This window comes from Copidosoma floridanum, unplaced genomic scaffold (genome assembly GCF_036245765.1).
Source record: "Copidosoma floridanum isolate Cflo_tuat_1 unplaced genomic scaffold, Cflo_Japanese_pri ptg000006l, whole genome shotgun sequence".
Lineage (NCBI taxonomy): Eukaryota > Metazoa > Arthropoda > Insecta > Hymenoptera > Encyrtidae > Copidosoma > Copidosoma floridanum.
In genome coordinates, this window is record NW_028321883.1 from 16,173,576 (window position 1) to 16,197,993 (window position 24,418).

The 24,418-nt window shown below is 40.3% G+C and overlaps 1 protein-coding gene across 2 annotated transcripts in view; it reads right to left on the bottom strand.

Moving 5' to 3' along the window:
- Window positions 1–5,782: 5,782 nt before the first annotated feature.
- LOC106644255 (UNC93-like protein) overlaps window positions 5,783–24,418 on the bottom strand; it is a 49,152-nt gene continuing 30,516 nt past the window's right edge. For both annotated transcript variants that reach the window (XM_014359680.2, XM_089598369.1), the window contains exons 4-6: window positions 23,458–23,623; window positions 10,872–11,139; window positions 5,783–6,781 (exon numbers count right to left, since the gene is read on the bottom strand). In XM_014359680.2, the coding sequence (XP_014215166.2) occupies window positions 6,462–6,781; window positions 10,872–11,139; window positions 23,458–23,623 (754 nt within the window). In that variant the 3' untranslated portion in view covers window positions 5,783–6,461. The remainder of the gene's footprint in view (window positions 6,782–10,871; window positions 11,140–23,457; window positions 23,624–24,418) is intronic.

The following is a 24,418-nucleotide window of genomic DNA, read 5'->3' on the forward strand; positions in this document are numbered from 1 at the left end:
TGAATTATAATAACAACAATAATATTAATTATTACCATTTGTAACAAAAGAAGAATAATAATAATGTTGTATTGAAACATACAAATTTCGTGGAAACAAAGTAATGAAGAGTGTTACGTTGGGGCGATTTTAGAGATTTAAGTTAGGGTTAGGAAAAAAAATATAAATAAATTATGATAACTAGTCAACATTAAGGATTATGCTAGGCGAAGCAATGATCCAAGTGTTCCACGGTCGCGACAATTGTTTTACTTTTACCTAATTTACAAGTAAGCGATAATAGGAAAATCGATAAGTTGAAAAACAATGTAAAGATACTCGGGTCGAATCGAAATAAAATAGGAAAAGTGAATGCTCCGACGGATTTAAAAATTACTTTTGACACCGCATGCTCTCCTCTGTTTCACGAAATTCTTGATTACTCACGTGGAGTGCCAAATGTTTGTTGTTACCTAATCGTGAATGAAAGATCCGAATAGTTTGTCGGTGACAAAATATGTTTTTGCGATCAAATGATTGTCGAGTGCAGTTGTCATTATACCTACAAAATAATGTATTATTGTTTTTTAAAGAAACTAAAAAGCTAATTTCTGTAACAAGCATATTTTCACGTACCTACCAAAATAATTATTTCAATGTATGACTAGTGCCAACTGGTAGACAGATGATGGTCGAGAGAAAAACGCAAAACGTAAAGCCATACAACTCATGTGATAATTAATTTGATGAGATGTCTTCTTCCTTAATTTTGACCCTTCCAAATAAAAAAAAGAATAAAAAAATCTATTCAAGTTTGAATGACAGAGACAATGAAGTACACATCAATCTTAACTATACTGTAATCATAAAAATACAAAGAAAAAAGGCTGAATGGAAAAAAGTAACGATATCCGTTGTTTTCTCGTAAGAGATATAACAGGCTAGAAATTATAGATGATGTTGAGTAAAAAAAAATGACAAGTTGCTATATTATGTTTGACATATGTAATGCGTTATCGTAACTCATTATTTGCGTTTTCAATGGTTACCTTGGAATTATGTCCAATACTGTACTTCCAAACGATTCTTAGCCTGTGATTCTCTGATTCCATGTATTTTTATTTTTATTTTAACTAGAATGTAACCGATATTTTACGAAATAATCCTAATTCACTACGCATGTCCGATAGTTTGATCAGTCGAATCGCCAAATAGTTAATGCATCAAAGAAAATGATGGACCTTACAAGTTTGGTAATAAAAGTCATTTTGTATAAAGTAATGAATCAATCGCAAAAATAACGTAATAATTACGAAAGAACGGAAGTAACGCTTGTTTCCGTGATTTATTTGTCCAAAGTCTTATGTAAGCAATAAAAGTAGAAAAAATAGAGTCCAACCATTGTTGGACCATAAGTTTACATGAAGACTGTTGTACTTAAATTAAAAACAAATGTTACCATCTCTTCATCAGTAATGTAAAAAAAATGGAAAGTATAATGTTACTCGATTGTACCAATGTACACTTGCACGATCATTGCATTCCACTAGATTGGAAGAAAAAAAAAAAATTTGTTTTAAGGCTCCGTAGACGTGACGTTTTTCCTAAGCCGTTAATGGATGTACAAAAAATAGCGGTTTCGACGAGATTTGAGAATCAAATATGAGGAAAAAAAAAATATATGTATGTTTAGTGGCATCGTTGACGCCGAGTTCATATTGATTGTACAAATGGATGAAGAGCAAAAAATAAAAAGCGAAAGCGATGCGTTTACGTTTGTAAAACTATATAATGACAAGTTAACGATAAAATAGAATTAAATGTTAAGAAGAAAAAATACATCGGATGCCTATGAGATGCTCTGTCTTTGGGACGGAGATTACGATAAAGTCGTATTGCAAGCCTCGAAAAGGCCTTTTTCCTTATATACAAATTATAACAAAATCAAATAATAAACAAAAAATTAAATCAAAAGACTTGAAAAGAAATGAAACGCTTAGCGTATACATATATACTTACGTAACGTAAACACTTATTGTATAGATTACACTTATTTCCACTAAGCTCGCACTTTGTGGCCTTTTGGAATGATATAATTTGTGTACGTGACATCATATAATTATTGTTATCAAAGTGTGAAGTTGAAGCATTTGATTTTACTCAATCAATAAATGACGTGTTAATAATGACAAATTTTTAGGCTATTTCGAAGCATCAGCACTTGTACACACGTGTATTCACATACTTCCTCTGTGCTTATAGCGCACAGAGGCGTCCGATAACCAATGATTTTTTGGTTTTTGTTTATTTTGCACAGCTTTTTTGTGTACGCGTACACAACTTGACGCCCAAAAGTATAAAGGGACGATGGTGATAATTATTTGCGAGACAATGTCTATAATGTATTTGCCGTCGATTGTATTATTAGGAGATTAAGTATATATCGAGATGCTCTTTATCGATTACTTTAACATTTTGTAAATACATAAACAGATGAAAAAAAAAAAAAAAAGATAAGATGGGAAAACAAACATGGAAAACGTACACCCTACGGCCGTTATTTTTATAGAAAAAGAAAAAAAAAATACAAAAATACAAAAAAATTCAAGGGAGGAAGAGAAGACTATAGACAGAGTGCGAATAAAGTATTTAATTATGGTGTATATTAATACATGTATATACTCATACATATATGTATAATGTACATTTTATAAAAATCGATCGGTGTGTGATCGAAGTAAACAATAAACTCAAAGCCTGTTCGAATGAACAATAAGCAAATTTTTATTTTACCTCTGATCTCATGAACCCTTTCCCTTGGAACCAAAATTTTTTTTTACAACATGTTTACGTTTTTGAAATTTACCAAATAATATTATTTTCTATTTATTTATTTGCCAAAAATACAGTCGTTATGTAGAACACAAAATGTTTTTTTGTTAATTAAAAGCTAATCTCATACGCAAGATTTGATGTTTTGATTTTGTCAAGTGTGATGTTGCATAGCTCTTACGGGAAAAAGATAATGGGAAGTGGGAATTCGTGTAATTGAATAAAATAAACAGATTTTTTAAATTTTATTTAATTTTAATAAAATGATTTTTTTTTTTTTTTTTATCAACTCTAAGATAACACATTACGGTATGGATAATATCATGTTTAAAGTAAATAAAAGAACTACCTATCGTAAGAATACTTCACGTCTAAGTAATTAACAATGTTTACAATCGAAGTTGGGGATGACACAAAATATAGGCAATACTACAATCAACTCAGAGAATCATTAATGACATTAATGAGAAAAATATTACAAGTACCTAATGGCGATGAACCAAGGGTGAAAAGGCATCGTAAAAATAGTCATAACCGTAACATCGGTTCAACAAAAGATCTCTAAAATCTTTTTTGTCGCTTTATAACTTATAATCCTTTCGAGTGAGGGATCGTGTTTCTACATATAAAAAAAAAAAAAAAAAAAAAAAAAAAAAAAAAAAAAAAAAAAAAAAAAAAAAAAAAACAGTAATAATGCGACAACTTCTGACGTTTGTAAATTATACTTACAATAAAAATAAAAAGCTAGTGTTGTAACGTGTTTCGCATCTATCGCTAAAAATATACATTAAGATTAATTGTATAGACTTTTATTGTGTATATGTATGATGCAAGTTTTTTTTTTTTCTATACTTTATAATTAACGAAGTGAAAAAACAAAAAAGTAAACAACAGTGACAGACATGTGGCACAATGGTTGCACAATCTTTTTACATCCATTTTATCATTTCTCTTGTTTCTTTTTTAATTATTACTAATGACAACTGTACAAACATTTTTCGCCAATGTTTTGCAAACGTCAACGATTGTAAAATAATTATACTATAAAACTGTAACTGTGATAAGAATAATAATAATTGTATTATTAAATATTTATAGTAAGTATACGTGCGTGACACAACTATAACTACTGATCGTTGTGTGAAGGAGAAAATAGGAAAAGTTCGAAGGCTGGCAAACAACCGATTTTTCCAAGGAATAATCATAAATGGAAAATGCATACATAACGCGCATATCCACATATATTTGAGGAACTGCCAAGAGCGACGTTTCCCTCACTTCTCTCGTGCACGAAGGTAAATATTTTACAAAAATATCTAATCTTACAGGTATTACATATTATGCACTCCTTTTTTCATCAAAATTGCCTGCTAGTGGTTATCTTCTGAGATCACACGGACACTATGCAATGACTTACAATTATGGTTGTCCCAAAAAAAAGGGCACTTACATGTATGCACGAGAATCGTAAATAATTTATTAACGTTTAATCTTACATGCGATTACAAAATATTCGAGATACTGAAATACTGATGTCACACGAGCCGCATCAGTTTCACGATTTCACTAGAATAATTTCAAGTGTCAACGAAATATGTTTTTCAACACTTTTAAAATACAATTAAGTAAATGTAACTGAATTGGCCGTGGATAATATATTTCAAATTAACAATCACTTAAAGCTCAGTGATATTACAATCTAAAATGATTATTACATGCCATTTAAGAGTTTTATGTATCATAAGTTAGATTATTTTTATTATCAATATCGTCATTAGAGTTATTGTATAATATATTTGTTAACTATTATTTATGCTACGCAATAATATTTTTAAACAATATAATTGGAATGTTTCAGGTGTTTCCAAACAATTTTGGAAACATTGTGTGCATCTAAATGAATCTATATGTAGAAAAGTGGCGTAGTTTCGCTGTAAAAGTGAGAAAGTATCAAATTAATTTTCGACATATAAATATTCATTCACTCTATAAGAGTGGGCTTTTACTCTGTTAGGAGTGACTCCTTATACTTTTACAGCCAACAGTTTAACGATTGTAATGAAAAGTATGTGGTAGTAACTGCTTGAAGTGTGCGAGCAACTAAGTAATTTATAAAAAAAATTATCAACTCAAGAAAAAGTAATGAAGTAAATGAAACTTTTTTTTATAAATAACAAACAACGTACACTCTGTAAAGTAATAATACTATGATCCTTAGATGTGTCGGTAAACGATAAAATCAAAAAAATCTGTTTGCATCTGCATGAAAATCTAGGGAACAAATATACAATGAATCGGCCTTTTTTTAAGGTTTTTAAGGCCTTTTATCAAATTTGACGACGAGTAAGTATACGATGAAAAAAAATCATCTTTCCCAAATTCGGAGATGAAAACGTTTTTAGTTACTTCTTACATGGTTTTTTTTATGTAAAACCCCTTTTTTTTATTTATTTTGCTCAAACAACAGAAATACGTATATCCATGTCGCTTGGGAGAAAAAAATAAAAAAATACTTTTACAACATCCGGAGATTCTGAAGATTCTCAAGTGATGTACACGTATTATTCGCTCAACGCTTGGACTGTATGTATTATACACATTTTTCCAGCTTTTTTCTGGTAAGCGTCAACCAGCTCCGATCGAGGGACATCTCAAATTGGTAAAATACGACTCCTCACTCGGCTTTTAAATATACCTACTTGCGAAAAACGAAAAGAAAACAAGTGCAGTTGACCACCCGACGAGGAATCTCCTCCCTCCTCGAGTCCAAGTTCTAAAATTATCATCCGTTTATAAATATTACAATATATATATGTGTACAAGAGACACCGCTGCTAATAACTCACAGGAATAACGGAAGGCACTTTACGAAAACCAACAACTACCGCTTATCCCGTGACAGGTGTGTCATCGCACCATCCGCACGATAATCCTGCCTCTACAGTTTTTTTTTTTATTTTTGCACCACTCATTTGCTCAGCTATTCGGCAGACGAGCGACGCGCACTTCAAAGTCACCAGTATGTAAAAGCGCACTTTTTACGCGCGCGTTTTCCATTCGAGTAGGCGCACACCAAACAGCGTGCATTCGGTTGTTTTTTTCTCTCTGCGCACACACACACACGCACACACTCGCGTTCGGTGTACCTCTAATTAGCGTGGCCCCTGCACGCTGAGAAGCGAGCATTCATCATCCCCCCTGCATTTCCCTTATTCTCCCGCGACACGTGCAGGATTCACGAATCCACGGCGCGCCACTTATTCCGTGGTATATTTATGCACTGACGGATCACAATGTACAAGCGCTCATCCATATACACCTATACACACGAGTTACGGAAGTACGAAAAACGAGGGAGCATATTTTTCCGTTTTCCCTGAGAAATCCTCCAACTGCTCGTCCACGGCATGCACCGAGATTGTTTCCACCGCGAGGGCGATCCATCAGCAGCATCGGGACGGAATAATAAGACGAGAGGGGGGGAAAAAAAAAACTAAATTGGACCCCACCGTCACCCCTTTTTCTAATCATCCCCTTTTGGAATGACGAGGGGGTTGGCATCAAGTGTATATCTCGATCACGTGTACAAGTAAACATGTATATATGTGGGGGCTCGGATTTACCCCGGCGCTTAACAAGCCGGTGTGTCCTCACAGGTGGGTAATGATGATGTCATCGTCGATGTCGTCCTTCTCGTCGTCCGTCTCCTCGGGCTGGTTGGCCTCCGCTTGGGCGGCCTTCGGGTCCTCGGCCAAGGCCTTGCGGCGCTTTTGCTTGCGCCTGTGGAGCATCTCGACGATCACGTAGCCTATGGTCCCGATCAGCAGGACGTTCAGCATGACGTAGAGCTTCATGCGCGCGCACAGGTGGGTGCTGTACGCGTAAGCGACGACGAAACCCGCCGACTCCCACAGACGGTAGTTCGAGAAGGCGGCCTCCTTGTTGCGACGGAACAGCGTCCCGTACAAACCTGGGTCGAACATCAAGGACAATCGTGTTAATTTCTTTTTTTTTTTTTTTTTTTTTCTTCGCAATGTTGGATTAGTTTCTATAGAATACCATATGGACACGGGTGTGCTCTTTCGAGCGATTCTTGTCTATAAAGCATCACACTAACTTGTAACCATATATATTATACTCTGTACCCTGCAAACTACTTCATGGTACCCTCAATTGTTTAAAAATGTAAAAATAATGTTGTCCCCCGGTCCACCAGCTGGATGGGGCGGTTGACACCCAAAATTGGGGGGATAAACCGCGACAAGCGCCACATATGTAGACGCGTTAGCATACGGGGCACGTGCGAACGATGTGGGCCGTGGGCGTGAAAATTAATCGATCAGCTGTGTCGTATACCCCGAAAACGCGTCATAAATAGTTCTAATGCCGTGCACCCCCATTCTCTCTCTATAATATGTATGTATCCATATATACATATGCTCTCCAAACAAGTGACACGGTGATACCCAAATACGAGCGTTACGTAAACGCGTTAACGCACAAAACGTCCGTGCGTATCGGTAGCACGTGTCGCTGGGTTTTACTTATCGCGAGCGCTAACCCTCGTCATGCATATGTATATATTATAGCGAACAACCAGTCGCGAGACATTAAACATGTACACAAACGAGAGAAACCGGCTCCTCTCAAACACGCACCTATACGATACATACCTATACACGCCTCTCGTTTATACAGTTATGTTTCTCGGGACTGCGGAATGCCAAAGGAATTGCCGCCGCGTTGAATGCACACGCGTATAATTATGTATATATATGTCACGCCCCAAAGTGCCACTAGTATTTCCAAAAGAAGGGAGACGTTTTCCATCATCAATGAGAAGGGAAGGAGACAAAAAGGAGTTTGGTCCTTTAATTCCATTTTTCCACCCCACGCGGGAAATAATTTAAAAAACGCGCGAGTCCGAGTCATATCTGCGTGGGGCGTATAAGGGGCTTACATTGCATACGTCCTTTTTGGCACGCGTGTACTACGTGTATATTATGTATATACATCGCGACGGTGAATATTCACTGGGGGTGCATATTATAAACAGGTATTCAAGGGAAGGCTGTGATTTTACGTGAAACGGAGGACAAAACGTAAGAGAACACCGCGAGGTTTTAACGTTATATTGCAAAAATTCCGCTCCAACGGTGAATGAATTAAATGAAGGGACGCGTCCTTTCAATGTTCAAGTGGAAAGCATTTATTTGTCAACTGGCACGTTGACACACTGGAAGGGGAAAATATACGCGTGCAGGTGATAAAAAACAAACAGAGTTCATAATTATACGCGAATTCAGGTGTACACCCGAGCGATCTCAGTTTTTCGTTAACGGTCGCTAAAGCAATTACTTTTATATATAATTTCAAACACGGCAAAGACCCTTTTTCCACTTGTCACTTTTGTTGTTGTATAGTTCAACAAAACCCAAAGCTCGAGCTCGGCCTTTTGATTGCCGGTGCGTGTAAAACGGCGCAAGTAGCAATTAAATTTCCACGTCAACTAACGTACAAAGCCCTGACGGCAAACACAAACTGAGGTAAAAAAAAAGTCTTTGACAACGAAATGAAACATCCAATGATAGAGCCCATGCATTTTGAACGCGAAAGAAACAAAAGGTGACGTTTAGGAGCTTGCAAGTCAATAATTTACAGTGTCTCCCTTAGCATCAGCAAACGAATCCAACTGGGTAGGAAAAAAAAACGCGTAGAAAGAGCATACCGCGTCTGTGCCACGTGTACATCAGCACCATCCCTTTGAAAAAATAAGGAGCAAACCGTAATGCTGCAGCGCTTTACACACAAAGGAAAAAAAAAAAAAAAAAAAAAAATAGAGTATCAAAAGACTGGCTGTAAATCGTCTTAGCTAGTTATGTATTTAACAAAGTCATGCGTATGGAAAAAAAAAGAAAACTCGTTAAACACAACCGAGCATAAATATATGAACTTTAGCCCGACGCGTGTGGCATTGACGAGTAGATAACCAGGTGCATGTTATACATTGGCAACTTTCTAAAACAGCATACACCCACGTCGCTCCAATTAACTCTTTCTCCCTCTGCACTCTATACAGCTATACCTGTACAATGTATGATAATGGGTGTACACCTCGATATGCACATATATACTCAAACTGACAATGAAACTCTCCATTTCATCCTATTCTTTTTCCTTCATCACATTTCTTTTCTCCCCACCCCCCTGCTACTGGCAGCACAAAAGTAAAAGAGGATTCTTTTGTAGGGGCCCTCGTGCTCTTGGGCATTTTCTCGAAGCCTTGATTTCTCCAGAAAAAGCTGTTGTTAAGGGAGCTCCTTTGCAGTCCTTTGATGAGGGGGAACTGTGCTCCCGGTTAACGAGGAAAAGCGGAAGGGCGAAATTGGGTTGTCGGCTCTGATGGAAACCTTCGCAGATGCTCATGTCTTTGTATGTATGTATACATTATGTATGTATGACGGGCGAGGAATCGAAGGGAGGATACTTAATTGTGAACAGATTGCCGCTCGATCGAGCAGCTTCATCTGTTCCAGAGTGCGAGATGTGGATGGGTGTACGGTATACGTTTGTTGGTTACGTGGAAATTTAGTTGGACGTTTATTTGGCCAATAACTTCACTGCGAAATTTGTGGCGATTTTTACATTACAAGAATAATATTTGTCTGATGACTTTTATCCTGATGGGAATTACCCGAGTTACTTACGACGCAAATTACCGTAAACTTTTTTAACAAAGAGTCTTTTATTTACGTTTTTACGAGCCCCGGGGTTCTTTGCTCCGCGCACAGCACCATCATACATACCTTTGACCGTCGGTAGTCGAGAAAATAAGGGGGGAACATCTTCTTTGTAAAGTAATTTTATAAAAGTATTTACGGCGCAAGAGGTATACGTTACAGCCACGAAAGGCTTGCGTCACCGTAAAAGTTGACAGTTGATCCACATGAACGGAAAATATATTGCGTTTCCGAAAGAGCACAGCAGGTCTGACTTTTCAACGCTTTATCCACGTTCGGCAAGAGGATCCGGCTTCGCCCTGAAAACGCCCGATCGGCCCCAGGTAAAATAAGCGCCACCCGATCTATATACTTTACCGATCAAACGAAACCGTGGCGCCGGAAAAAAAGAAGAAAAAAAAAAAAAGTCAAAGATCCGGTTGTCCCGGGAAAACAGGTCTCTTCTCCGAGCCGCGAAAAAAGCAGAGGCGCCTACCGGCGACACGTCAGCAAAGTATGCCGACCTCGATCGGTCTGCTCTACACCTATGCTCGTCCGATCGGCGACGTTTTGCATTCCTGAGACTCGCGCGGCTATCCTGAATGGGTTCGCCTATCGCGTCCACCCGTTTTCCTTTCCCTCGGCGCTCACGTGAATGACGACGACGCAAGTGCCCGCTTCATTAACATATATACATTATACATACACGTATGCGCGCGCGTCAGATCAAAATAGAACCAGGGGATCATTACGCGCCCATTTATACTCCCTGCCGACTATCTTTTTATTTTTTTCTTTTTTTTCTTTTTATTTTTAGCTTGGGGGGGAAAAAAAAAGAGAAAAAGACCGATGGGAATATTGTAGAGTTTCACACGCGTTCGAAGATCGAGGTCGGTATCGACGCGCCCGAGCACACATGGGATGCAAATAATTATATGGCTCGCTGCCATGCAGCTATACACACCTCGTTTATTACCATTATTATCGCGAGTGACTAGCACCCGCGCCTTAGCGAGGAAAATTTCCCGGCGCTGATGTCCGACGTCACGCCCGTGTGCAATCTTGATCCTCTCGCTCTTTGTTTTATCCCCCCCGCGACTTTCTATCTCGTTGATTATATATACGCAAATGCACGGCCGTACTTTTAATTGGTTACGAAGGACATTTACACGGATGAAAGTTTCAATCTATGCTCAATTGAAAATTGACGAATCATCCCCATCTCGAGGCAATGGAGGAATTGTGTCACTCTGCGACTTTGGTTGTACAATATTGGATAAGCGCAGCCATGCACCGGTAAACGGTAGAGTTAAAAAGAGAGAGGGAGAGCCGGGCACTTACCATTGACCTGGGTCTGCCAGACCGCGTCGCCGACCCCCCAAAGGCCGGACACCGTGTAAAAGACGTAAGACTTGTCGGGATGTGGCCTCCAGACGAGCAGCACGCCGATGAGGGCCGCGTGGACAACGGCCCCGAGGGCCATGAGCGGCTGCCTCCCGACGTACTTCATCACCGAGCCGAAGAGGAGGGAGCACACGGCGTTGACCACACCGAAGCAGATCATCACGTAGCCGACCCTGTGCACCCCCAGGGCACACGAGATGTACGCCTGCAACAACAACGGACGCTTCGTTATAATTTTACATCCCTGAGCGGCCGCTCATTGTTTGCTCGATAATAAACCCCCCCCCCCCCCTGGGTGAACTTGGAGCTGCTACGCGAGGGTATGTACATTGCGCCAAAGAGATCTCTGCGTCCACAGGGCTAATTGGTAAGGATAAGGAAACGGTAGTGCCGGGGAAAGGTACACACGTAGTACCTATACATGTACCTACGGGGTATATTTGTACGGTTCGATGTTTCGTTTGCATCCCCTTCGTTTCAAAGTCGTGTATGAGCAGGTCGGGATGGCATAGGTAAACACCGGCTCTGTTTAATTTTCCGGGACGCGGAGTACCGGTACAAGCGTGTACCATTTATGCACGTGTTTTTTTTTTTTTTTTTTATTCCGATTTTCCGTGATAATGGCCCATGGCCCTGCTGGAGGAGGTAAAAATTCGCTGGGGCTCCGTATATCGTTGCACCGTACAGACGACGAACAAGTGTTTGCTCGCACATAATATACCTTAATCACACATATAATTATACAATCAGTCGTTACAAATGTTTCAGCTTGACTGCATACAGGACAAGGGTGGTAAAAACGTGTCTTCGTTAGTGTGGTTATTTGGCAAAATTTGGCGTCTTGGAGCCGTCAGTGTACCCTTATACCTATTATACATCTACACCGAATCACAATTATCGTGTGCTAGACAGTTGCCACCCCTATGTCAAGTGTGTATCGATGGTCTGATGCATGGGGCTGATGGGAATATGGTGGAATTTAAGGTAGCTTCGAGTTACACGCTTTAATTGGACTGAACCATTTTTTTTTTTTTTTTTGGCCTCCTAAAAATCTGAGTCCTCTTCACAAGTACAAATACGCAACTATGTACGTAAAATTTTGTTTACGAGGCAATTTTATCATGTTTCTACATTGGGGTACCAATTTATGCACCAGAACCGTGACGGGTGCATCGTCGTTAAAAAGAGTTGGGTAGATATTACCTGTATAAGTACATGTAGTGCCTACGTGTAATATTATGTACGGCTGGAATCGAACAGGTAATTTAATTTCACGGGATACGCGGGTACAAGTTGCCGAGTGAGGATGGAAAACAATTTCGTTCGCAAAGATCGTAGAAGAGGGGGATTGTTTTTTTTTTTTTTTTTATACGTGGTGTAGGAAATCTTACATAGGCACCTTCCAGACGGAAAGGTAGTGCCAAATTCTTACTGGCTAAAACCTACCAACACATGGAGGACCAGCCGGGTTGGCTACACGATCCTAAAGAGAGAAGGAAGTAAGAGAAGCGGAGAAAAATATTAGAAGAAGTGAAATTGGACTGCGAAGAGTTGGGGCCAAATCGGAATTCATAGAGTAGAACTAGTTTGGCGCTGACGCAGATAGGTGCGGGACTCGGACAGGGTGTAACCCAGATGGTAAAAGATGAAGTTTTCTTACTAGCTAATGGCACTGAGGGGTGTGCCGGTCAAGAGCTAATTCTGTTCGGAAGATTTGTGGCGAATGTTTCGTTCGATCAGTGTTAGGTACAGTGGTGTTTAATTTTTCTGAAGAATAGCTGCCGTTAGATAGGCGACGAATGTAGTGCGTTATTTGGAGCGGGAGCAAGGAGGGACGTCTGGTTGCCTGCTCCCATGGTAGCTTGGGCGTAGCTCAATCCTTGTTTGCGTTGGTTGAGAGTGTCGTTGGCTTGGTTGACTGCTTTGATGGGTGAGGGCTGTTGCGCAGTCCTGTTGATTTTGGCAGGTGCTTTTGGTAGTAGTGGTCCCTGGAACAATTTGCACAAGATGGCTTGGCGTCCTTGGCAGTTCTCGTGGTGTAGGCAGGGGTGGATGGCAGGGCAGCGAAGTGACCTCGTCAACTGGCGACAGAGGAATCGAACTTTTTGATTTGAGAAGAGGGGGAAGGCGAGACGGCCCTTTTACAGCGGTGACGTTGGGGTTTTTTTTTTTCCTACTCCTTGTGAAAAATTGTAAATTCAACTTCATCGGGCTGGTCGTTGGGAAAAAGGAAGAAAATGAGGGCGGTGGTGCCCGTTGACGAGGAAGAAGGACGGTTGTACGGGAGAGGGGCCGGCTAGTCGTTACTTAATATTAATAGATAGGGTTAACAAGATCTGAGAGGAGTGCGAAAGAAAAAAGAAAAAAAAGTTGCCTCAAGTTACAAGGAGTTTGGAGTTCGAGAGAAGAATATGTTTTTTTTTTTAATTAACTGATAACGAAGTTTTTGAGCTGGTTTTTTGTCAAAGCTTTGGCGAGACTAACCATGTAAAAAGTGGTTAAGTATGAATAAATGATTTACCGTACATAAGCATCGCGCTTTTTAGTAATATCCACAACATTAGATCACAACGCATGAAACAGAAGCTATGATATACATGCATTTGTTACAAAACTCTCGAGTTTAGCAAGTTTATTATCTACCTGGTTAGTCCTGTACCCTCAGCCCTGAGATACCAGACATATACCTATACAAATACATTGCCTACAGACATATTTTACGTAATTTTTAAATTCCACACAAATCATGCATTATTCATAGTTTTAAAGAAATTTTTATGATCGATACTGTGTGAATTCGTTTTTCTTTACATTTGGATGAAAGTAAAAGTTCTTTAAATTTTGTACCCCAAATCTTTCGAGTAGCCTGGCAACGAATCAAAAACACCTGAAATAACATTTTTGATAGTTTTTTAATGAAACGAGTAAAGTCTAGTTAAAAAAACAAAAAACAAAAAAACAAATTTTAATCCAAGGAGTAAATCCCATTATTCAAACTACACACTCCAGAAGGTACATATGTTTTGTGCAATTGCTCGTAAATATAAATTCACATGAATATAAGCACACATATGATAAACAGCACATGGTATGTGTATATGCAGTAGCAAGTGGACTTTATGAGTTGGATAACTTTATTTGACAGAGAAGATTATCGGAACGTGTGGTACGTTGTTACAGAATTACGCAGTTTAATGGTCCCGTCTCTCTCTCTCTCTCTCTCTCTTTAACTTCTAAAACACGATAACATCTTTTGAATTGAAATTTCATCATTTGTTCGATCACGTTAGGTGCAAATTGTTCTGTCAAACTGTTCATTGGCGTTCAAAGCACCAGCGAAACAAGTGCAATTCACTCAACAGATGCCATTTCAAACGAAATATCAATTTCAAGCGTCATGTAATAAGCTTCAACAGCTCATGTTTTCATTCAAAAAAACTCCCTCATGTACGTGCACTTGGGAAAAAAAAAAAAAAAACATCTTTCCATCTCAAAAAGAATACACGTGGTTGTGCAAGCCACATGAAGTGGCATTTTAAACCATTGTGAGGGTGAAACGTGAGCTTTCAGCATATCTGGTTCTTTCATCCCAAGAGACTCTTTTCGAGCGCTTTCGTGAAATGAAATTTCACTTTTCATAAAATTTTTCGTGGCATCTGGGAGCACAGGGACCACGCGTCTCTTCTTTCAAAAGCAGCAGAGCGTCACAAAAGAGCTTATCTGAAAAGGGACGCGCAAACTCACTCAAATTTCGATGAAAAAACAAAAATTCAGGAGCACAGCTTACTTTGCTATACCTTCACCTCTGTATGTGAAATGCTGGTCTTTATTTCTTCCTTTTCGACCATTTTTTCAATTCACGAACAACAACCGCTTACGCCATAGCCTCGTATACCTCTCAAATTTATAAAATTGTCACTACAATTGCGAGACTATAATTTATTACGCCCCAACGCTGATGCATACTGCGTGTCAAAGCGAACCCACAAACGTGAATGGCCTTAGATTCGTAATTTTCGCGGCTATAGAAAACTTTTTGGGACATTTGATTGAAAAACTTTCTCCCCTGATTGACGCTTTTCAAGCGGATACAAGTACCTAAGCCATTTTGAGCACAAGCGCAAATTTATAAAGTAGACGCCCGTGAGATTTATAATATCATACCTGCACACTATTACATGGACTTTCAGCAACTCCAGCTTTTTACTCCACTTTGAGCTGTTGTATATACCTCACCGCACGATTTCATTTTTCCCCCTTCGGCAAGAACTTTGGACTTGTTTGTTCCGAACATTCGAACAAAGAGCCTCGATTTTCATTCGTTTTTACATGCACGTGTATTCAAAAAGAAGGGCAGCTCTTTGAATTTTCACTTCCACTTCAGTTTCCCCGTTGAAGATATATATGTATGTGTTACTTCAACGTGATTTTCATTTGTACCCACTGAACCGAAAACCAAGATAAAGTACCACAGCTCGAATAAAATTTTGTATCTCGAGTTTGTAAAAAAAAAAAAAAAAAAAAAAAAACCTGATTGCCAATACACGTAAAGTATAAATTATCCTTTTACACAGGTATGTCAATAGATACAGCATATGTGCTTATGCGCAGCTCTGTGCACAGGTCAAAGAGATGAAAAGCTTGTACGTTTTCAATTCGCATTTCAAAAGGAAGTGGTAACGGGGGTCGAATATATGTAGTGCAGTGTGGGGTCAATCGTCTCTACATGTAGCAATCGATGAATGATTAAATCCCCTCGAACGTCCGAACGCGAGGACCGAAAGAGGGAAACGTATACTTTTGAACGGAACGTTTTTCGGTCGTGTATGGGTTCTATTTTAAAGTACTGTTTAATTGGCAAATTTGCATGAACGCGACCCAAGGGAGGTATAGGCTCTTTCATCGAATTTGGAGATCAAAGTGGGAGCGAAAAGCCGATCCCGAAACCTGTTACGAACTCGACAATTTCGTTATAAAACCCGACGGTGAGTTCTCTAGGCGTGAATAGGTACTTTTCATTAAAAGGCTTTTATAACAAATTTTATCGTGTGCAAAAATAATGTTTGCCTCGTAGTCAAAATTTTTCGTTTCGAGTTCCCAAAGAGCGCGACAAACGTATGTGATTTTGGGTGTTTTTCAACGTGTTCTTATAAATCATTACTTTGTTGCGATTCATGTATTTATTGTATATTAATAAATGTTTTTTATTATTGTACAAACATATTTTGAACTTAAGTATGTACGTGGTCTAATCCATTTGAATAAGTGTTTTATTAAATTAAGTAGATAAATGCATTTACTGTAATTGACGAAATTTTTTTATTGGAATTCGTATTAAAAATTTTTTTAATCAAAAAACAATTGCAGATTATAAGTTTCTTTTTTTTTAATCATTAATAAAAAACCAATAAGTACCAAAAATAATTACATGCTGGACCTTGTTTTAATGACTTTTGAAGGTACCGTGATAAGTTACGACAAAAACTTTTTTTTAACTTTAAAAAATAAAAATTCCAAAGTAAAAAGATTTTGGGTATTATCTCTAATTATTGGATTAATAGTTTCGGCGTATAATACCTACCCACGCCCGTACGTGTATATAGCGAATGCTCGGTTGGGTACACAAATTTCCGCGCGTGTTTACACGAAAGGGAGGAATTCAAACGCGAATACAAAATTTACTCTGATACACGTAGGTATGATATCCTTTGAGTTTGGTAAAACATTCATTCCGTGCACGTGCAAACTTTCGGAATTTTGATAGACTAGAAAAGTGCATCCTTTCATCCTATTTATATTTTGCACCTATTGTGTTGGTCCATTATTTTTTTTTATTCAAACTCATTTTGAATTCCTTATCGTAATAAATGGTACGTTTTTCATAAAACAACTTGGAAGTCTAAGGACAACGACAACAAGTCTCGAAGCTTCACTGGAGATCCACCAAATAGTAGACTAATTTTGGGCCAATAAACGAAAAGTCAAAGAATATGCTACACCTGGTTTTGCACCTAATTTTATCGAAATGCCATTACACTTTAGCGTTAAATTAATTGTCCAATCCATAAGTATACCAAGCAAAAGAAAAAAAAGACTCGTTTACTGCAGAGCAACCCGACGCCCCTGTAATCATGCGCGGACCCGGGCACGCAAAGGTAAGACCAGATTTCTCCCCCCTACCTCTTTCGCCCTTTTGGGTGAAACTGTACCTATACTCCTATATTCACGGCGTCAAAGGCGAGTAAAAGTCCATACTGCCGAAATGGGGAAATTTCCAGATGCCGGTGAAATATAATATACTGGGGCCAGGATCGCAGCCATTATTTTCACGCGCTTGCAGAAAGTTTCGATAATATTGTTTATACGCGAAGGGATGAGACGAGCGAATGGAAATACATAGTTGCCTCGTTTGCACTTTGATCGCCAGAGCAAACTTTAAGGGCCGCGTTGAAAGCGGGACAAATTATCGAAATTTCCACCTATACTCCGCTCTGTGTATACATGTCATGAGTATACTTACTCATTACCATGTGAAACGTGCTGAATCACCGCGATTTTGGGCGTTTAGTTTTTTCCCTTTTCTCCTTTTTTTTTTACAACACGTGACGTTCAGTGTACCCGAATCACTTGCACGTAGACGCTTGCCTTTGATCCCGGATAAATTGGCGTTTGAATTTCCGTCCTCACCAATGGTCACGCATCCAAGCTAGCCTTTTGTATATATATATATATCCGAGCCGGAAAATCAGAGATCCATTGCGAGTCGAATCGCTGAGTATATACTATAGTGATGAAGAGTCACGGTGGATAATTTTGCGACGACAAACGTGTTGTACGTGGGGCTGTAATTATCGTCCCTTTGATAAATCACGCCCGCACCGCTCTGCTAATCAATTTCGAATCAAAGAGTAAAGCGTAGAGAGGGGGGTGGGTATAGTTTGTAATTTTCCCCAAAACGAAGGGAAAAAAATTTCAAGTATAATCCACGCGCGCTCATGTATTTCAAATATATCCCTTTTCTCATCCCTCTGGAACCCTCTCCTCCGAGGCCACCCACCCTGCACGCCAAGCGAGCCTATACAGTCAGTGTATCCAGCCCCGCTGAGCTGCTTCCATATAATTATTTATACGCGCGATAACCGATACGCGCACACACGATGTGGCTTAATATTAGTTCATTGTGATGAGCAGTGTCCCGTGATGCCCCGGTCAAAGTAACAGAGAGCTCCTCTGCCGCTGGACACGCATGGCATCCTCATCACTGCTCTAAATACACGCGCACACGACATACATATATACACACGGTGCGATGGACGTGCCTTGAGATTACAAAGATAATCCGATTGATGGCTAGCGTAAAGGGCCGCGTGAATATTAATGGACCCCCGCGCGCGTGTACCCTGTACTTCCATAGTGTACACCATAGCAACAACGTAATTGTTACACGTACCACCGCTTTCAGTTTAAATAATGGATGAACACAGCCTGTTTTGGATACGATCCTCGTTGTTGCGACGATGTGTATTGTTTTGCAAGCCCGAGTAATCACCAAACACCAATTACCCGTCATACATGTTTTAAATGACGCGTCAGACCGCTTCGACGTGATTGATATACGCCGGAGAGCTCGTGTCTCCGTGTGGATGGACCAGCCATAATTACACGCGCCACGCGACTCGTGCCAGAGATGGCACAGTTTCGTTATTACACGTGTCAATATTACGGCCAAGGGGGGTAAAAAAAAAAAAAAAAAAACCAAAAAGAGTTTCGTTTCGCAGGCAGCGGTAAAAATGGGCCCCTGTGACACCGTCGGGTGTACACTCTCTGAAAGACCAGTGACCTCTTGGCGGTGTCTATACGTATATGCGGTGCCCGTGACAAATGGTCCCCCGGCGTGTTCCTTCCCATCCGCTGTCTTTCCTTTTTTTCTTTTTTTTTTCACAACTCGCCCATGTACTTGGGTATTTTAAGGCTGCAAGGGAGAAGTAAAATATATGAGGCAAAAACCGGTTCTGGATAAGCGCGCAATGACCGCCGACTCCTCCGGGCGCTCGCGAAATTTGTGCTAAAAATATACGCGCAGATTCCTTTCCTCGGGCGACCAGCCGATCGATCGAGTTTTTTTGGTTCCTTTGGAACGAACGAAACGAAAACCAAACATACCTGCCTATCAAATTCCGCTCGATTTTAAAACATTCATCGTTACGTATAAATTGTCTTTGATGTTTTTTTTTTTTTTTTGTTTTTTTGCTATGATAAAGTGCAGAGAAACTGGAAAACGGGAAAAACGACCGATACGATGAATATAGAAACATACATATATATAATTGTCTTCGAAAGTCGGTGCGGTCGCTTTCGCTGTAGTTTTCCAAGCTGAAAAACAAACGAGGGTGAGAAAGAAAAAACGAGGGATATACATGTATAGCGTATAAAATCCAAGCTACTTCCGTACCCGGTAATCACATTGGCGCCTCCGCGCACTTGGCCTAGTTACTTTCTCAAATTACGACATTGGCAACCTTGAATCTCGGGCAAGGGAACGATTAATTTTCCACCGGAGAAAGTATACGGAACAGCCACAAATACTGATTTATACCCATATACTTTATGCTCACCGGTATCGTTTTTATCCTGTTGTTATTCAGAACATATTTTTACGGACTCACGAGAATCGGAGTGCCTGTACAGATTTCAGGTGAAACAATCAACGATTTGATGCTCCCTTTCTGAATAGTCGCTTATCGCCACCGTCATCGAGAGCCAATTGGAAGAAAAAAAAGACCAAAGCCCAAAATCGAGGGATCAGGATCAGGATGTACTAGTGTGTGTTTTTTTTTCTTTCTTGGATAGAAGCACCGCGCTCGGCTATAGAGTTTAACTGCAAAGGCAAAAGGTACACGTAGAGTTTATGCGCCGGAGGAAATCCTTTCGGAATATGAGAAAGAGCTTTCGTTTCTGGGAACTCGCGCGGAAGGATGGATACTTTTTCGAGTAGACGAGGGGATCTGATGTATATCCGTGCTCCTGGAATTTCATCTCTCACTCGGCATTGATTCAAAAATGTTCCTCCAAAAATAATCATTTTTCAACGTTAATGAAATCCCCCGAGCGGAACAAGCTGGTAAATTGCTGCAGTACTTATTAAAAAAAAAACAAAAAAAACCATCCCCTGTATAATGTTGATTAAAAAATTCCCTCAGAAGCGTTTCCGGGAAACAACATCAATTTTCCTTTTGTGCACCTGCACAAAATCGAAAAATGCTTTGAATTTTTATGGAAAATTCTCCCGTCGAGTAAACGCTCGTACCCTCGTCTATACTGCATAAACACGCATCGAATATCACCCTGGAAATTCCAAATAATAATTACTGCTAGGCTAGCGTGTGCTTTATTCGAAATTTTCGACTGGGTGCACGAGAGCTGCGCAGCATTTCATTAAGCGATATGAGAAACGCGAGCGTAAAACCTGAAAATTGGGGAGGGGGTAGGGTGTACAGAGCGAGTGCAAAAAACAAAAGAGCAGCGTCAGCGCTTCTCTGGGATATCGATGGAAGGGTGTAATATACGTACGCTCCCCAGGGCGCATCTCCCCGATGACTCGCGTGTGCTCGGTTCGTCTCGTGACGACTGCACTTTTTCAAACGAGATCTCCCGCGTATACCTTATCGCGTCTGATTTTCCTTTTTTCATCGTATACTTACGTTCGGCATTTGACTAAGAGCTTTCTCGCATTTAACTCGGATGTGCCTGACTGTTGGGGTGCATTTTTCTCCCCCCTTTTCTTTTCATAGCTCGTCGCAGTGTTTATACGGATATTTATTGGAGAATTTTTTATTCTCCAGTTGTAGGAGAAGAAGAGTTGCTTGAAAAGCTCATTCGTTGGTCTTTTGCAACAAAAAAAAAAAAAAAAAAAAAAAAAAAGTACTGTTTAAAAAACTAAATTACTCGAATAAAAGTATTTTCCGTAATTTCTTGGAAATACCCTATTGGTGCTTTGGAGGGGGCTGATCATGAGTATTACTCATTCCACAAGCAGCGACCAAACAAATTTCTTTTGCCCTACAAAAAATTACAAGGTATTTCATCATTTTTCCAACAAAGCTTTCACGTGTACAGCTGCTGCTCCGTCTTTTGTTGCGACAGTACGCCTTTGACCGAACGAAATTCCAAGCCAGCAAAGCTCAGGCGTATAAATCGCAACGACGTCGGAAATTCCAGCCGCACTTATCTCTCGACAAAAGGGGGGAAGAAAGTCCATGTGCCGTAAAAAGTGAATCGCGAATAAAATGTCACGTATCCTTGTCCCTTCCATACATGCGTGTACATACTATCGGGTGTCTCAGCCGCATTAGCGCGTCAAAGCGATCGGGGCAATATTTACCATTGTTGGAAACAGTGGAAGTAACACCTCATTAAGTACAATACAATACCACGTACTCTCCCATGGAAAATTAATATAATGAGAATAAAGTTGAAAAGGAAGTAGAGGAAAAAAATCTCTAAGCGCATTGTCGTAACTCCGCTCACACAGTCGAAAGTGACTCAAGACCCAACTGTACTTACGGCACTCACAAATCCCACTGTCCGCGTGTGACCAAAATTGTCAGCGCCTCTGCGTCATAGTAATCGCGGGGATGGAAATTACTTCGCGGAAAACCTCTCGAGAAACGCTCTTTTCCTCCTTCGCTCGGATTTTTAAATTGAAAAAAAAAAAAAAAAAAAAAAAAAAAAAAAAAAAAAAAACTGGGGGAAGGATACATAGAGTTCGAAATACGACTAATTGTTACAGCACAGGTGGAATATAGCATTTCAGTGGGATCGAAAAATTGATTGAGGCAAAAAGCGTGGGATTGAAAAACGAGTGGTAAATAACGAAAGGTTATCGAACGCAACGCGAGAAACTGAATAACGCGAGATTTGCATTCGGGAGAAAGAAAGAAGTACGACGAAAACAAAAATCAGAGGTTTTCTGTCTCAGATGGGAGCACATTTTTCTACAACAAAGGAGAAATTTTTCATTACCAACAGCCAAGGAATGTTTACGCTAGGACAATGCAATACCAAGCCTCTCTCTCTCTCTCTCTCTCTCTCTTCATTTCCCTTGGCAACGTAGACGATACGATCCCCATCAGCATCGATTCGGTATCGCTCGAGGAAAAGAAAGAAAAGTTTGCAACTCCAACCTCCGGGCAAAGCAACTTTTTCGAGGGAGTTGTATAGGCGTACGTATTGTAAAAGGAGGAGAACAATTTCATCGTCATTCGAGGCGTTATCAACAGAGGTTTACACACGCCAAGCTTTGGAAAAGGGAGGAAGAGCCATTTACAAGGAAAAAGGTAAATAAAGGCACTTCTCTCGTTAAAAAGCCATTGTGTGCCTCGCTCGGGTCTTTATCTCGAAAGAGTGTACATTTTTTCCCTGTTATTCTTGGCTGCTTCTCGTTTTTCATTCGCGTTTTTAACTCCCGTAATTGGGAACGACGGAGGGAGAGCTTGCGAGCGCGCAATAATTTAACGGGATTCCATTCTACTCCCAATTATGTCGAATTTCACGAACCATTCGATGCAGCTATCCGGTTGCCTCGTTCAACTTCCGCGGATATACTTTACGGGCTTGCATTCATGAAAATAAACCTCTTCGGTTTCATCTTGTTGTTTTCGTACACAAATCAAACGGAATGCTTTACGAGTCAAAGCTTCCATCGTGCTTTTGCAGAGCCAGGGTATGGAAATTCCTTGGACAACTACATAAGAGATTGTATACAATTATGCAGTCGTAAGCTCGAAAAACAAGAGCCATCGAAACGATTCACCACCCAAGACTTTTTATTATGTTGTACAAAGTCTTTTATTGCATGGCCATGACTCGCCCCCTCCAACTCTTGAACTTTGACTTGCTCCATCTATCCAGTACACGTTGGACTTGATACGTAACAAACGGGTCAGATAAGAAACTCTACGCGTCCGGTAACCTTTAATTGAAAACTAAAGAATATCAACTGACTAACTCCCCCCCTCCCTACCTTAACACCACTCTTACAGTTGCACGTATACCTTCCCCCACGCCAGATCAAACTATCTTTTGCAGTTTTCTTTTTTCTTCTTCTTTCCCCCAAAGAGGTGTTTGTCTCTCTTGTGGACGTCAAGGAAACGTAAAAGATTTTCTTTCGCCATCGTTTGTGACGACTTTGATATTTTCGGCCAGATTTTCCAAGTAGGTGAAAAAATTTACCAGGTTATTCAAAGACGTACATCGTGCGTGAGCACCCGCACTTACCCGATCAGAAATAAATTACGTGTTGCTAAAAAAGAAAAAAAAAAAAAAAAAGTGTCAAGTACAACTCGATTGCCGTAGATTTTCAACACTTGTAGGTGCAGTGCCCCTTTAAGCCACCCCGTGAGGTGGGAGGGTGGTAAACTATGCCCGGCCACAGGAAGGCAAGCATCTGCAGTTGACGGGTCAATTAGATATTATTATCATGATCTATATATAATAGATACACATTGGGTAATTGATTATGTACCTGCGTAAACTCGGCACCGATGAAGGCTTGCTCCATACCGATCCATACGGTGATCGGTATGAGGAGCTGCTGGTACGGCTTCTTCAGCTGATACGCTGTCGCCGACAGCAACTGGATCCCGCTCAATTCCGCGCTGTCGCTGTTCCGCTTCTGCTTCTCCCCGTACCTGTAAACACACACACACACAAACGCGCTTGCATAAGTATACATATATACACACACACAATACCCCTGTAGGGTGTTGTTTGTGGGATTACCGATCGATCTGACGCGAAAAGAGGGTTGGGCTGAATTTACGCGTGGTTGGGCCGTAGTAATGTGCGGTAAGAGGATTATTTTCGCGAGCCGATGCAGCTACGGTCCTCTCCGCGGAGTAAGCGGCAAGGAGCGTGTGCATTTTGTACTCCCAGCAATATTTCACCCCTCCGTAAATCTGTCCATGAACGAAAAAAATTTAAAATAAAAATAGTGGGGATGAGCGGCTATCTCGCTTGCCCCGGTGGAAAAAGAAGGAAAGACGAATAATGGAGACTCGCTGGGGCCACGATTTTTTTTTTTCTGTTTCTTTCTTTCACTGCTCGGGATAACAAAGAAGAGCCACAAATTAAACGGAGCAGCAGCGAAAAAAGGGGGATGGTTATGAACGCACTCGGGGCAACCGGCGGTCCGAGGTTTATTTTGGGACCCAAGGGGGGGGGGGGGAATAATTATGGAACACCAACACCCCCGATGGGAAAATCACCAGTTCTCGGGTACAGCGTTAAGCTCGATCGTGGCCCAAGCCGGAGGGATCATCTATTCAATATTAATGATTGCACCGCGCGATGCATCCGCAACTTATGAATATACAAGGCGCTCAAGCTGGTCCGTATGACCCTTGACGCTACGAGCCTCTGACGTTACAATCGCCTCCTCGAAGCTCTATTAGCCCCCTCGAGCTGATGTCTACCGTTTGGCTACT